This window comes from Balaenoptera physalus (assembly GCF_965194825.1).
Source record: "Balaenoptera physalus genome assembly, chromosome: 15".
Taxonomy (NCBI): Eukaryota; Metazoa; Chordata; class Mammalia; order Artiodactyla; family Balaenopteridae; genus Balaenoptera; species Balaenoptera physalus.
Window position 1 is genome coordinate 12322191 of NC_138894.1, and position 16179 is coordinate 12338369.

At 38.6% G+C, this 16179-nt stretch overlaps 1 protein-coding gene across 6 annotated transcripts in view; it reads left to right on the forward strand.

Annotated features, from left to right (window-relative positions):
• LOC309643781 (small ribosomal subunit protein uS5m) overlaps positions 1 to 16179 on the forward strand; it is a 59084-nt gene that overhangs the window by 30421 nt on the left and 12484 nt on the right. For all 6 annotated transcript variants that reach the window (XM_082426826.1, XM_082426829.1, XM_082426827.1 and 3 more), the window contains 6 exons: positions 2339 to 2419; positions 4593 to 4730; positions 8489 to 8614; positions 10433 to 10666; positions 12430 to 12464; positions 14013 to 14103. In XM_082426826.1, coding sequence (XP_082282952.1) covers positions 2339 to 2419; positions 4593 to 4730; positions 8489 to 8614; positions 10433 to 10666; positions 12430 to 12464; positions 14013 to 14103 — 705 coding nt within the window. The remainder of the gene's footprint in view (positions 1 to 2338; positions 2420 to 4592; positions 4731 to 8488; positions 8615 to 10432; positions 10667 to 12429; positions 12465 to 14012; positions 14104 to 16179) is intronic.

A 16179-nucleotide genomic window follows, 5' to 3' on the forward strand; every position in this document is an offset into this window, starting at 1 on the left:
GGAATTAAGGCACACAGCGGTTGGGAAACTTGTTCAAGGTTAGACTGGGAGGATGTCAGGTTTTTGCACCCACACCATCTGGCTCCAGAGCCTCTTTCTTTCTTTCTTTCTTTCCTTCTTTTTTTTTTTTTTTTTTCTTTTTCTAGTGTATAAACTTTTTTTGGTAGTGGCTTTATTGGGATGTAATTTACATACCACAGGATTCATCTTCTTAAAGTATACAGTTCAGTGGTTTTTAGTGTATTCACAGAGCTGTGCAACCATCACCACAATCAATTTTAGAACATTTTCATCACCCCAAAAAGAAACCCTGTACTCTTTTAGCTAGCATCCCCCCGACCCCCATTGCCCCCAGCCCTGGACAACCACTAATCTACATTTTTCTCGATAGTTTGCATGTTCTGGATATTTCATATAAATGGAATCAAGTAATATGTGATCTTTTGTGACTGGCTTCTTTCACTTAGCATAATGTTTTCCAGATTTGTCCATGTTGTAGCATAAATCAGTAGTTAATTCCTTTTTATGGCTGAATAATATTCTGTTGTGTGTATATACCACATTTTGTTTATCTATTGAGCATTTGGGTTGTTTGTACCTTTTGGCTCTTATGCCTAATGTGACTGTAAATATTTGTGTGCAATGTTTTTGTATGTACATATATTTTCATTTCTCATGTGTATACACCTGGGAGTGGAATTGCTGGATCAAATGGCGACTCCATGTTTCACTTTTTGAGGAACTGCTAGACTGTTTTCTAAAGTAGCTGTACCTTTTTACATTCCCACCAGCATGAGGATTTTTATTTCTCCACATCCTTGTCAACACTTGTTATTTTCTGTCTTTTTGACTGTAGTCATCCTAGTGGGTGTGAAGTGGTATCAATTTGTGGTTTTGATTTGCATTTCCCTGATGGCAAATGAACGTCTTTTTTTGTGCTTATTGGCCATTTCTATATGTACTTTGGAGAAATGTCTATTCTAATCTATATCCATTTTTAAACTGGGCTTTTTATTAGTGAATTGTAAGAGTTCTTTATATTTTCTAGATACAAGTCCCTTGTCAGATAAATGATTTGTCAAATTTTCTCCCCATCTGTGTGTTGTCTTTTCATTTTCTTGATAGTGTCCTTTGAAACACAAAAGTTTTAAATTTGGATAAAGTCTGATTTACCTATTTTTGGTTTTTGTTGCTTATGCTTTTAGTGTCATATCTGAGAAACCACTGCAAAATCCAAGGTCATAATTATTTACCCTTATGTTTTACTCTAAAGGTTTTATAGTTTTTGCTCTTACCTTTAGGTCTTTGATCCATTTTGAGTTAAGTTTTATGTGTGGTGTAAGTAGGGCTCCAGCTTCATTCTTTTCGCACGTGGATACTCAGTTGTCCCAGCATCATTTGTTGGAAAGATTATTCTTTCTCCACTGGTTTTTCTTGGCGCCCTTTTCAAAAATTAGTGTCCAGTGAATGCTGTCAGAGCCTGTTCTGAAGTACTGTACTGTGTGAAGTGGTACACTGTACGGTTACAGCCTGGCGCTGCAGGGGCTCCCGATGAAAGAGGGGAGCAGAGTGCTGTGGGAATTGGGGAGCCTTCACCGAGAGGTGGTGTTTCAGGCAAACCAGGAGAAGCTGTCAGAGACACACTAAAGGATTCAAGAGCTGAGTGTGTTCCAGACTGACTGCGAGTCTCCTGCGGCCAGAGGGGGATGGAGAGGAGAGTGGTGGAGATGAGGCTGACGTGGAAGGTTGGGGCCAAGTCGCAGCCCTGTAGGTGATGCTGAATTTTGAATTTGTTCTGCAGATAGTAGGGAGCCAAAGAATGGTATATCAGGGCTGTGCGGTGACTAGACTTGTAGTTTTAGAAAGGCCTGCCTGTTACCAAAGGGAAAAGGGGAGGGGGGTAAATTAGGAGTTTGAAATAAGCAAAAAAAAAAAAAAAAAGAGAGAGAAGGGCCTGCTTGACAGCAGATGGTGAATTAGAGGGAGAGACACTGGAGGCAGACTGGAGACCTGTTAGGAGACTGTCCTTACCGTGTGGCTGAGGGATGGAGCCTGAACAAAGAGGGGCAGTGAGACTGTAGGAGGGTGTGCAGCTGAGAGGTGGATTGATTTTTGAGGAGAATCTATAGGGCTTGGTAACAGGTCAGATGTGAGAGTGAAGGAGCCGATGTGATGTGATTTCATTTACTTGGGCAAGTGGTCATGGAGCCCAGAAATTACTCATTTACTTGTCTTGGTTATTTTATTCTATAGATAATACTATTCTTTAGGTGTTAAAAAATGTTCCTTTTCATGTAGAAATGGATCTTAATTTTTTTTTTTTTTTTTAAATTTGTAGGTCATTTATGGTCCAGGCAGCTTTACGTAAACAGCTTTCCAACAGCTTCCATTTTGGCATTGAAGACTGTTCCCAGCAATGGTGAGATTTATTTATCTAACTACCTTTTCTTATAAGAGTTAGCGTTAAGAGTACTTTATGTAGTTTTTAAAAATGTAAAGGAATGAAGTACATTCTTTGTAATAGAAATGGATAAGGTCTAAAGAGTATTTTTCAAATTTTTAATGATTACAGCTGTTATAATTCAAGGCTTTAAAAAATAATAGCCATGATTTATTGAGTATTGACTTTGTCAGGTTAATAGTATGTTATCTTGGTTAATCGTCACACCAGTTGTTATGAGGAGTTGTTATTCCCATTTTACAGATGCTGAAGTGAGTCTCTGAGAGGATAAGTGACTTGCTTAAGGTCACACAGCCAGTAATGGCAGGACTGGGTCCTGAGCTGTCTCGGATACTGTGATGTGTTCTCGAAACACAGTGTTTGTAGAAGGGGTGGGAAGAGTGCTGACTGGTGGAATGACCGCACAGTTCTCGGCTCCTCCACTTTCTGCCTGTGCAACCATGAACTAATGACACCCCTTGGACCCTCAGTTTCCTCTTCTATAAAATGAGGATGGTAGTTCCTACTTTAAAGATTGTTATCTTAAAATATTGTACTTCCGAAGAGTACGAAAAGGTTTATATCTTAAAACCACTTCCCTTTTCTAGGCCTTCTCATCTTCCAGTGACACTTGAACTTCCATCTGGTTATATTTCTAAACAGATAGTGTATATACTTGTTCTTTTCTCTGTTAACATCGTTATGCTAATTGAAGATTTAATTAGGCACCATCCCTGCTTTTTCTGAGCATAGTTGTAAGCACAGTTTTGGTCGAATCTATAGGCAGTTATGTATATGTTCTTCACAGCTGAGCTAGGTAGTACAGTTGACCCTGTACGACCAGAACGGGTTTGAACTGCAGGGGTCCACTTATATGTGGATTTTTTTCAAGAAATAAGTACTATAGTACCATGCAATTCGAGGTTGGCTGAATCCAAGGATGTGGAATCGCAGATAGGGAAGGCCAACTATATGTTATACGTGGATTTTTAACTGGCGGGGGCGGTCAGTGCCCATCACCCTCATGCTGTTTAAGGGTCAACTGTATTCTCTTATTACGTTTCCTTTCTCCTACAACATTTTCTTTTTCCTAGAGTTAGTAATTGCCTTGTTTTTAAAAAATTGCTTTGTATTCTTTGTACCTGTTGCAGTATTTTCCTAAAGGCTGCAACAGATTGGTCAGAAATAGCAATAATTTTTCTAAAATCCCTGAAACACATCACTAATTAACCAGTTTGATTTAATAGAAGAGATTTAAATTAGAAGGAAGAAATTCTTCATGGTGAAAACTGTTAAACACTGAAGTGAAACCTTCAAGGGCAGACTCTGTCTTTGAAGAAGTCCACCCAAGGGAGCTTCCTGGGCTTGGCCCTCTGTGGACTCCATGCTATTCCTGAGACGGAGACTTCATGGTCCGAAATTAATAAGCATTCAAAGGATCAGAGCAAAATTGTTAATTGATCGTTGGTGGATGATAATCTGTAATTGAACTTCAAATGTGATTTAGCATGAGCTGCTGCCACCTCCTGTTTTAAAAAGCACAATGCAATTTGAGCAAACTCAGTTGTAGCGACAGTACATTAAAAGAGATTATTTCTGAACTCTGCAGTTGATTTCTTTCTACTTTTGACAGTTGGACCTTTGTAGGCTAACTACATTATTATTTGTGAATAGTATTTTGGTCTTTTGAAAAAGATTAAAGAATTCTAAATTTGATGGTAGTGATTTTTACACTCTTCAAGTATGTCAAGGATTGTAGTGCTAAACTACAAGAATAAATTCATGTGCATTTGATATTTTGTTGAAGATTGAGAAGGTTACAAGAAAAACTAAAATGTGTCCAACATAATGGGATTTAGAATGATTATTGAAGATCTGAATTTATTTAAAATGAAAAGCCAGTATTTTCTATTTACTTTTAATTGAATAATTTACAAAGTAAGCTAATAGGTCCAGAGAGACCTCACTATGTTATCTGAGCCAGTCTCCAGAAGTTTTATTTTTTAAAGAAAGACTGTCCTCAAAATATGATTCTTAAAAGTTCAGGATTTTAGTGACTTATTTTTATTAGTAACAGTTAATTTTTTGGTGCTGGCAGTGTTTCTCCATAGGTGTGGAGCATCTAACAGAGTTTTATTCCATCTACCTGCAGGCTCTTTGTCATCTCCAGGAATCAGAGACAACCGTCATTTTATCAGCTTGACCCGTGCGCTACAGACACAGTGCTGTATTTCTTCTCCCAGTAACTTGATGGGCCAGCAGTATAGATTCTATAGCTTCTTCACTAAATGTATGTAGACTGGGCACAAACTTCCCATTTCATGAAACAGGAAAATAAAAGGTGCTTTTGTATCTTAATTTTTCTTCTTTTTCTTTTTCCTCCTTAAATGAATTAAGACTTCAGAGATTAATATATGATGTACAGGCATACCTCATTTTATTGCACTTCACTTTATCGTGCTTTGTGGATATTGCGTTTTTGACATATTTAAGATTTGTGGCAACCCTGTGTTGAACAAATCTATCTGCACCATTTTTTCCAACAGCATTTGTGTGTTGTCTCTGTGTCATATTTTGGTAATTCTTGCAATATCTCAAACTTCTTAGTTACTATTATATTTGATATGGTGATATGTGATCAGTGGTCTTTGATGTTGCTACTATGACTGGCTGAAGATTAGCATTTTTTAGCAGTAGAGTATTTTTTATTTTATTTTTTTTGAATATTTTTAAAATTAAAGTATATATATTGTTGTTTTAGACATAATGCTATTGCATGCTTAAGACTGCAGTATAGTATAAACATAACTTTTATATGCACTGGGAAACCAAAAAATGTGTGTGACTCACTTTATTGTGATATTTGCTTCGTCGCAGTGGTCTGGAACCAAACCCACGATATCTCCGAGGTACGCCTGTGCTATTAAAATAAAAATGTTCCTCCATGTACCTCCTAGAATTATCTCACATGCTACCAGTTGTACTGTACTATACACACTTTTGGGAGTACTACTTTACTTTAATCCCCTCATTTGGGGCATCTGAGGTCTAAAGGACCTGTGGAATCCCTGGAATTCCAGGATGGAATTGTAGCCCAAATCCCTGCTGATTTAGATTCACACCAAGAATATACTCAAAATCTGTTTTCAGTTGCACTTTAGTTGAGGAGACAGGACTAATCAGGAAAAGTTAATTTTAAGTAGATGTTGTTTTGCTAAGATTACTCCTATCTGAGATAGTATTTGAGAGTCCAGTCTGAACTGAAATTAGCTTGTAATAAATGGAGATTGAATCCACAATTCAGCATTAGGCAAATTAAAAGAAATTAGGATTATAAAGCCAATTCATTTTAGACTATTTGGTAAATACAGAATCAAAAAGCAAAAAATGACTTGTAATCCTACTACCCTGAAATCCTGGATTTGCTGCTTTTTTCATGCAGCAGTACGCTATACATTTTCCCATGAAAGTACATAGGCTTCTCCAGTGCAGTGTCATAACTGTAGAATATTTCATTGTGTGGGTACAGATCACTTTAATTTGGATTAAATTAAATAATGACCTACTAGGTCATTCGTGTAGCTATGCAGAAAAGAGGACCAGATGATGGGGAACTGCAAGTAACACAGTCTTCCTTGTATCAGAGGGTTTTGGTGTAAAGAGAGAAGAGAGGTGGGTAGAGTTGGAGCCATGAGGCTCTTCCTTGGTGCCCCAGCCCCAGTGTTTTCTAACAGCTGACTTTGTGCTTTGATGGTGGTGGTTGGGGGTGTCGGGCGGGTGTATATCAGACTTACAGGCCTTTTTAAAAATAGTCTTTTCCCTGCCCTGAAAGGCATTTTCTCTAACTCTTCTTGTTCTAGAGGTGCCCCTTGCCCTCTGAGACCTCTCACACCTGCCTCTGACTCTCCATTAGCCTCCCTTCTTCCTCAGTCATAGGACTCTGTACCCTTATGAGTTTATTGCTCCCAAGTCAGGGTGGGGTGGGGGTGAACTCAGTTGAAACCAGCATGGGGCTAGTTTTTGCTGTTTTAATAGGAAATAGTCTTTGACTTTCTAAATCTCTTCCGAGAAATAAAAAAAACCATAATTTTTTCAAAACTCATTAAGATTTCCTAAAAATGTTTAACATTGTATTTATAAATCTATCCCTCTGCCATAGAGGGTCCACCATTAAATGCTGGAGCCTTTTAAATCTTCGTCTTAATATCGTTTCTTTTAAAATCGAATCCCTTTTAGTCTTAATGAGTGATTTGCTTATACTGATTCTAAGAGAAACTGTAATTGATTGACCTCCTTATGCCTCCATTAAAAGTGCTCTCACTGTGAACTTTCAAGTTTTTGATGGCATTTATAGATACCATCATTTTTAAGCAATTAGGAAAGAAAGTCAGTCTTTAGTGAGACTTTAGTTTGAGGTTGGTAATTTTATTTCAAACCTGTGGTTCTTTTAAAAGAATCAGTGTCTTTCAGTCTAAAGTTTGAAGTTAACCCTTTGCTTTGATCAGGGATACACAAAGCAGCATGTGATGTGGAAGCTTACTTACTTTTGTGAGCTTCAGTTATGCAGATCATCTGTAATAATACGTTTGTATTTTTAAACACAGGGTACTGTATAGCTATAAAGCATTAAAAAATATTATAAATCCAAAGCATTTTTCCCTTTTCATGTTATCTACCCAAAGGATCAAGGTGTAAGGCCTTTCAGGAAGCTAGCAGGTAGAACTTTCATTTTTATTTTTATTATTTTTAAAAATTTTTATTGGAGTATAGTTGCTTTACAATGTTGTGTTAGTTTCTACTGTACAGCAAAATGAATCAGCTATATGTATAATATATATCCCCTCTTTTTGGGATTTCCTTCCTATATAGGTCCCCACAGAGCATTGAGTAGAGTTCCCTGAGCTATACAGTAGGTTCTTATTAGTTATCTGTTTTATGCATAGTATCAATAGTGTATATATAGTGTATATATGTCAATCCCAATCTCCCAGTTCATCCCACCCCACCCCCCACTTTCCCCCCTTGGTATGGTAGAACTTTTAAAGCCTAAGGGCTCAGAAGAGGAGAATGAAGATACTCATTTGAGTTCTAGAATATGTTTAGTATTTCAGGCATGTAGATATATGTATCTTAGATTTTTGACTAGTACAACATTTGTATGGCTCTGATTCTTTATTAAATTGGTAATGGGACAATCTGTGGTCATAAAATCAATTGGTGATACTGTGAAAGGTAGAAGTCCTTGTGAAGACAATTTAAATCTAATAAACGACATAGCTATACCAGTAAAATTCAGAAGTGGTCAAAAGTAAAGAATCTGAATATTCCATAAGTACAAAGGGGAAAATACTGCTTGCAATGTATGATAGAAAAAGATCCGGGGACCCTAGAAATTCACAAATGGAAATAAATCAGCAGTGTCAGGGTCTATATATAAAGAGAAAGACAACAATGATGATTTAAGAAATACACACATACACATGCAGGTATTAACTATCAGACCTCTACATACTCATTCTTTCGCAAGTATTGGTTAGGCTATAATTAGAGTTGAAGGTGAATTTGGGCATCTCATTTTGAAGGATATACAGAGATGTTTAGGGCATTTACAGAATAGAGCAAACAATCCAAATTATTAAGACTTTTGGGTTCAAATTGAAGTGTTGGTACTTTGGGCTAAGAGATCTGTATTTTGGAAGTCTAGTTACTGATTATCTCAGTAGTTATAATGGAGGCAAGAGGGCAGGGAAGAGACTGGTCACACAGTTGTTAAAATGTCTGGGAAACAAATCTACTGGAAAGTAACAGGGTTGAAATATGGTTGTCTTTTGTGGGGGAAGGCCATATTCTGTAAAAGGAGTAGAATCGCTTCCTCTTGGGCTTTCCAAATGTAACCATGGGATGTGTGCAAAGAATGTTTTAATTTTGCTTTCATTGCCGTAATGATATGTGACCCGACTTCTTCCAGCCTTTTGTATTCAACAGGAGTAAATCAATAGACCGTAGATCACTGCTTGAAGAAATTTTTTAAAACCTATTTCTTTACAGTGACAGCAGATGAGCTGTGGAAAGGTGCCTTAGCAGAGAGTGGTGCCGGAACAAGAAAAGGAAGAGGCAAAAGAACTAAGAAAAAGAAAAGAAAGGATTTGAACAGGGGTCAGATCATTGGTGAAGGTAAACTTATTTATAAAAACAGCTAATGTGCTTTCTAAGATTTTTTTCTCCAAAATTTTATAGATATTTTACAAACTAGAAGCATAAAACATTTCTCATGAAGGGTATTAGGTTCTGTGATTTTAGGGTCCAGCCAAATGGCTTATTGCCCCATGATTCAGGGAAAGGAAAATCCCATAGAAAGGGATTGATTCATTTAGTTATTCATTCAACAAGCCTTAAGTGCCCTTGTGTGGCATCTGCTGCAAAAGTCCCTATCCTCAAAGAACTTATGATTCAGAGGTAGAAGGTGGAATAACTGGAGAACTGGCTTAACTTTTTCTCTGAAGGGCCAGGTAGTAAATACTTTTTTAGCCTTATGACCCACATGGTCTCTGTTCCAACTATTCAACTCTGCTGTTGTAGCACAAGAACAGTCATAGACAATACATAACCGAATGGGCATACCTGTGTTCCAATAAAACTTTATTTACAAAAATAAGTGGTGGGCTAGGGCTTCCCTGGTGGGGCAGTGGTTAAGAATCCGCCTGCCAATGCAGGGAACATGGGTTTGAGCCCTGGTCTGGGAAGATCCCACATGCTGCAGAGCAGCTAAGCCCGTGCGCCACAACTACTGAGCCTGCGCTCTAGAGCCCACGAGCCACAACTACTGAAGCCTGCATGCCTAGAGCCCATGCTCCGCAACAAGAGAAGCCACCGGAATAAGAAGCCCATGCACCGCAACGAAGAGTAGCCCCTGCTCGCCACAACTAGAGGAAGCCCGTGTGCAGCAACGAAGACCCAACACAGCCAAAAATAAATAAATAAATAAATAAATTTATTAAAAAAAAAAAAAAAAGTGGTGGGGTAGATTTGGATTGTGGGCCTTACTTTGCCAACTTCTGGAACACATGATTGTTTATATTTGTGTTCTTTAAAGAATAAAAATAGTATACTTGAATCAACATTCTTTACAGTGGTTGCTGACAAATTATCTTTGATAGTAATAGCCTTTTGGATGTAAAGGAAACACCTTTCACTGCACTTGTAGCTGCTGCACGTCTACTTGGATTTTTTCTCCATGACTTACCTTATATCTTTTTTATTTATTAATTTTTTTATCATTTTAAACAATCATATATGTATACTTTCTCAATAAAAAAAAAAATTCTCAATAAAAAAAAATAGAGAAACCTAAAGTTCCCCTTGATGCCTTTATCTCCCCCAATCCCAGTTGCCTCCCCTAAGGAAACCACTGATTTCATTTTGATGTGTTTCCTTCTGACATTTTCTAATGCTTTTATATATATAAATACCCTAAAAGGAGTATACATTTTCTTTTAAAAATAATTAGATTATGTCATATGGTACATATTGTCTTATAATTTGCTTTTTTTCACTCAATAATAGGTCTTGGAAATTGTTCTATATCAGAACCTATAGCACTACCTTTTTCTTTGAATTTAGTACAGAGTATTTTATAGGTTGGATATGCCGTAGTTCATTTTACTGTTCCAATATTGCTGGACATTTAGATTGTTTCTGTTTTTTGCCTTTACAAATAACACTTCAGTGGACATCCTTGTCCAAGCACACATATGCCTCATACCTGCATGGGAGCGTTTTTCTAGGCAATACCAGTAAGTGGAATTACTAGCTGTTACGGTAGGTATGTTTAAAATTTTAATGAACAGTGCCAAGTGGCCTGTAGAGTGATAATGTTAGCTTAAGCTCCCACCAGCGGTATCATTATCTGTATACACATTGCCTGGCATTTTACGACTCAAGAAATGAATGCTTTTAAAAAATTCTTATTTATGTATGTTTTTAAACCTGCAGGGCGTTGTGGCTTCCTATGGCCTGGTCTGAATGTCCCTCTTATGAGAAATGGAGCTGTGCAGACCATTGCCCAAAGAAGCAAGGAAGAGCAGGAGAAGGTAGAGGCGGATATGGTCCGGCAGAGAGAAGAGTGGGAGTGGAAGAGGAAGATGAAGGTTAAACGGGAGCGAGGCTGGAGCGGAAACACGTGGGGAGGCGTCAGTCTCGGCCCCCCTGACCCTGGTTCCAGTGGAGGTAGCAGAGTCCTGGTTTTGCTTACATTGTGACAGAGAGAGCACTCCTATTTCTGGAATTCTTTGATATGATTCTATTTACTCGTCTGTTTAGATTGCCTTCTTCCTAAAAAGGATTTGAGCATCATTGAAGTAACTTCACATTATTACCCAAATGTATTTTATGGAGCACTAGAGGCCTATAAGCCAAGAAGTATTCCACAAATAGGGGGCAAGGCACTGGGTTCTGGTGTCTTTATTGTGCGGCTTCTCACAGAGCATTTGAACATGGTGGTGTGCATTACGGCTCTATATAAGTCATCTATGGGATGCAGTTTCCCAAATGCTATTGGTCATGGGGTGTGGAGCAGCACGGCTTGGGAGTGCTACTTTGATAACAGAAGAAACCAAATAGTTGTCATTAAGCCTCATAAAAGTACACACGAAATAAAAGTTGATAATATTTATCAGACTAAATTAGAAAACAAAGTCATCTCCCCACTGCTTCCTGAGTACGTAAAGAAGTAAAAATCATCTGAAATATTCATCCTTGTCAATGAATAGGAGATGAAGAAATAGACAGGGGGTCGGCTGCTTTCTTTAGTTTGGCTCAAAGAGGAGACGAGAGGTTGAGGTGGAGAGACTCAGGCCAGCATGCTTAGGGCTGAGCAGAATGCTTCCATTGGGAGAATGAAGATACGGGAGGGAGAAGAAGAACCCATTAACTTATTAAGTCCCTAGCGAGGGCCCAGATTTAGAGTGTAGACAAATGGACGAACTTGTGATGGAAGAAAGGGCAGGGGACAGAGTCAGGTAAGCTGTGTGGGTGGTGGAAGGAGGGGTGGGGCCTGTGTGAACGCTGTCTCTCCGGAGCCTTCAGTTAGTCTGTGAGGAGGAGGTGGGCAGGGATGAGCATGGCCACCCGAATATTTTGATGAAAAGGTAGGGTATCTGGGACGGGCCTCAAAGTTATCCAGTGGAGTGGGACTTGGACAGCGTTTAGAGGAAAGAAGATTGGCTGTGAGTTGATAATCGTTGAAGCTAGCTAATGGTACATAAGCTCACGTTTTGCTGTTTTTGGGGGGGGGGTTGGTTTGCCTATGAGTGTAAATTTTCTATAGTAAAAAGTCAATAAAAATAAAAGAACACAGAGAGTGTTTGAAATGGCTGCTGTGGTGAGAGGAGAGAGACCTAACTAAAAGGATGTAAAAGGCCAGCAGGCAGCAGGGAGGACTTGACTGAGGTTGGAGACCATGAGTTTTTAGTGGCCCAAGTGTGTCCCATGCTTTGACTTCTCTACAGCAGCACCTGGCAGGTCAGGTGTGCCCAGACAGCTGCGTTGATTCCATCCTGGATAGTGTGGTGGAGAGGGGAAGAGGTGAGGGAGTTGAGGATATTCACAAGACCTGGTCGAAGTGTTGGACTGCGGTGTCTTGACTGAGTGGGAGAGACTGGAAGACCAGAGGGGTGATGGGGAAGGGGAACAGTGGTCGAGAGTCTGGAGGTGCTGGGGAGCCCCAAGGACCATCACCTTTGAGTCACTGAGTGAGAGCTGGAGAGGTAGGAGGATGCAGTCAGGGAGATAGTGGTCGAGTTTATGAATTTAATGGTAGAACAGTTTCTGGTGATGATGGAGGACCAGGGTGTTGCTTTGATAGTGGCACCAAAATATCTGAGATTCTTTCTTAGTTAAAAGTCAGTGATGGTGCCTATGTTAAAAAATGCTTTCATACACTAATTATATAGACACATTTATCTGTATACCTGTTTCTTTTCTCCCTACAGAAACATATGATGATTTCGATACCAGGATACTTGAGGTGGGCATGCTGAATAAAATACCCAGTTAAGCCTTCCGAGAAGTTGGGATGGACAGAGTGGGGTGGGTGGAGAGAGTAAGAGGAATAGTGAGGAAAAGCCTTTGATACATGACTTTTTCTGAGCTACAGAGCTGCTTTGGGTAAGGAAGTAATGAAACTTTAATTTCAGTTACTTGATCATACTGGCTTTTCTGACTGCTGCCCTTTTGGGGGGCACCCATTAAGGTCTCAAGACAAAGCAACTTCAGTGGTATTGCTGATAACAGAATTTGGAGATTGCATTTAAATTTCCTCCTTCTTAAAGCAAAGGTTGCAGTAGCAATTTCTCCTTGAATTCGGTGTATCTGACACTCAGTTCAGCGGGCAGAGATTGAGGGGAGCCATGGGAAGGGTAGAAAGCTTGGAGTTACTGTGTATGTCCAGCTCTTGGTGGGGAAATGATCTGCTGGGCTGCTTGTAGGCCCTTGAAACTGAAGCCTGTATCAGGTAAATTGCAATCACTCTTTCCAGGGTGTTTCCTAAAATAGTCAACTTTCCTTTGAGCTAGTGCTGCATACTTAGTGTTAAATGCCATATGGAATAATCATGTATTGAGTTTGTGATTGAATGTGTATATTGTTTCTTCAATATCAGTTGCATTACAGAGTTTAAGATATATTTACAAGTATTTTAAGTCTCTGGGTCCTAGTTTACACCCTTTTGAAAGTAATTCCTTTGAAGAACTCTTGTCTATGTGGGAGATTTCCTGTAAGATTATCCACAGGAGTGGGCTTGCGCTCCTTTTTCTTACCTTATGGGAAAGGGGCTGCCGTGTAAGCAGTTTAGTTAACAGTTTCATAGTTCTTGGTAAATTTATAAATATGCCCAAAAATGCAGATTTTCTTGTAGTTCATAATAAGCAGGTATTTCCAAATTTTCTATTTTCAGTTGAGCCTAACCCATAGAGATCCAGTCCTGTGCTAATTATTTCTATACACTGCATTTTATCATTTCTAAGATGGACATTTTTTCATATTTTAACATCTCTGATATTGGGATGTGATTGATTGACTGATTGATTGATTTTTGGCTGCTCCACGCAGCTTGTTATATCTTAGCTCCCCGACCAGGGATGGAACCCGGGCCCCAGCAGTGAGAGCGCCAAGTCCGAACCACTGGACCGCCAGGGAATTCGAAGGATGTGTTTTTATAATCAATTAGTTATAAACTATGTCAAAGTTTAATCAGCAACTTTTTATCTTTCTGTGGTGCGTTCATTAAAATAGGGTGTATTGAGTTTTACAGTTTCAAATCCTTTAAGAGTTGTCTCAGTCAAACTTTCTAAAAAGCCTGTGAAATAAGAAGAGAAAGCCTTACTTCCATTTTACTCCTGAAGAAACAGTGCAGGTGGAGGTTTCCCATTGGAGAAAGTGTGCTGTTGGTGCTCGTGGGATTGAGGGATGATGTGTGTATTCACCACGTGTGCCTGTGTGTGTGTGAGGAGGTCACTCCAGTTCCCTACTTCAGAATTCTCTTAAGGTGTAATATTTGTGAAACATTTTCTTTTAGGTGAGGAACGTTTTCAATATGACAGCAAAAGAGGGAAGAAAGAGATCAGTCCGTGTCCTGGTTGCTGTGGGGAATGGCAGAGGAGCTGCAGGTGAATGGGGGTGTGATCATGTACGAAGAGCTGGTGGTGGAGGGACAGCCGTGGCCTGGGCTCAGCCGTGGAGTCAGTGGGTTCAGGCTCTTTTGACTAATTAAATCTTTCAGCGGCTTGGGCTCACAAACCTTGTGGTAAACCCATATAATCCCGTAGAGGCAAAAGAAAGATCTTCCTACATCTGCCTTTTTCCATGAAGACAATGAATATTTTAAAAGGCTTAAGACACTATTGTTTATGTATAATAGTGAAAAACGAGGGGGAGGGAAAAACACTAAATGTTCCACAATAGGGACATAGTTACAAGAAGAGTATAGCTATACATTGTAATAGTCTATAGCCATTAAAGAATTATGGAAAATTACTTACAAAATAATGGTAAATCAAACGAACAGACAAACAAAAACCCACTTCGTATAAAACTGTGTAATATAATCCCAATTTTTTAAAAGTATGTTTATATGCAAAGAAAAGACTGGAAGGATTGGAAGGATATACACTGAAAAGATTAAAAATGTTTAATTAGTATGTTTGCCAATCATTTAAATTTCTTCTTGGTACTTTTCTCTAAAGTTTCCATAGTGAACATCTGTTTTTGAAATGTATACATGAATACATTTCAAAAGGGAAAGAAAAGTGGAAAGAAAAATGGAAAACTGCCTATTTAAATCCATACTGACACTTTCAAAACAACTACTACCTATAGATAGTATGTTGCCAGAGGAAACCACTCTTAACAGTTACTTTTATATCTTTTCAGAAATTCTTTGTTCATATATCACCATATATCTTCTTTTTTTTTTTTTAATAAGTTTATTTATTTATTTATTTATGGCTGTGTTGGGTCTTCGTTTCTGTATGAGGGCTTTCTCTAGTTGTGGCAAGCGGGGGCCACTCTTCATCGCGGTGCGCGGGCCTCTCACTGTCGCGGCCTCTCTTGTTGTGGAGCACAGGCTCCAGACGCACAGGCTCAGTAGTTGTGGCTCACGGGCCCAGCTGCTCCGCGGCATGTGGGATCTTCCCAGACCAGGGCTCGAACCCGTGTCCCCTGCATTGGCAGGCAGATTCTCAACCACTGCACCACCAGGGAAGCCCTCCATATATCTTTTTAAAAAAATTTATACAAAGGGTCATATTATATCCATAATTTTATAGCTTGTTTTTCTTGCTTAGTATTATACCCAGAGATTTATATATTAGCATAAATGGATTCCCCCTCATTTTTTTGTATTGACTGCATAGTGTTCCATTGTATGGATAAACATAATTTTTGTAACCTTTTCCCTATTGCTGAATATTTATGTTGTTTACACTTTTTTTTTTTTTTTTTACTATTTATAAAAACAGTGAGCTTCTTGTACATGTCATATGTTGTACTTTTGCAAGCATATCGATAGGGGAAATTTCTTGCAGTGAAATTGCTGCCTGTAAGTTACATAAATTTGAAATGTTGATGAGTATTGCCAGATTGCCCTCCCAAAAGGCTGCATGCGTTTATGTTTATCTGCACCATCACACCCTTGCCAGTCCTGGATAGAGTCAGACTTTACTGATTGTAAGTAAGTGACGATATGAAACATAACTCTTAGTTTTGATCTGTATTTCTTTAGTTATGAGAGTTAGGACACCATTTTACATATCTATTGGCCATTATAATTTCCTTTTTGAGGTCTGTTAGTTCACGTGTTTCACCCATTTTCTGTTGGGTGATTATTCTCATTGATTTTCCTCTTTGTATGTTAAGGACATTAGCCCTTTATCTATCATATATTTTGACTTAGTTTTAAATTTTTTCCACACGAAAGTTTTTAAATCACAGAAGCTTTACACCTTTATATAGCAAGTAAGTTCACCCATATATTCCTCAAGGACTTACATGGTTTAATTTGTTTTTTTAAACTAGTAATTGTAATCCACAGCCCCTTTTGCCCCAGCTTCTCAGATGTCTTGCATATCTCATGGAACAGTACTGTCTTATGTTACTTTTCTGTGTATAATTTAAAAACAATACATTCTTCAAAATAAATAATGGTGATAGCAAATAATGCAAACATTTTCTTAACTTGTGGTAAA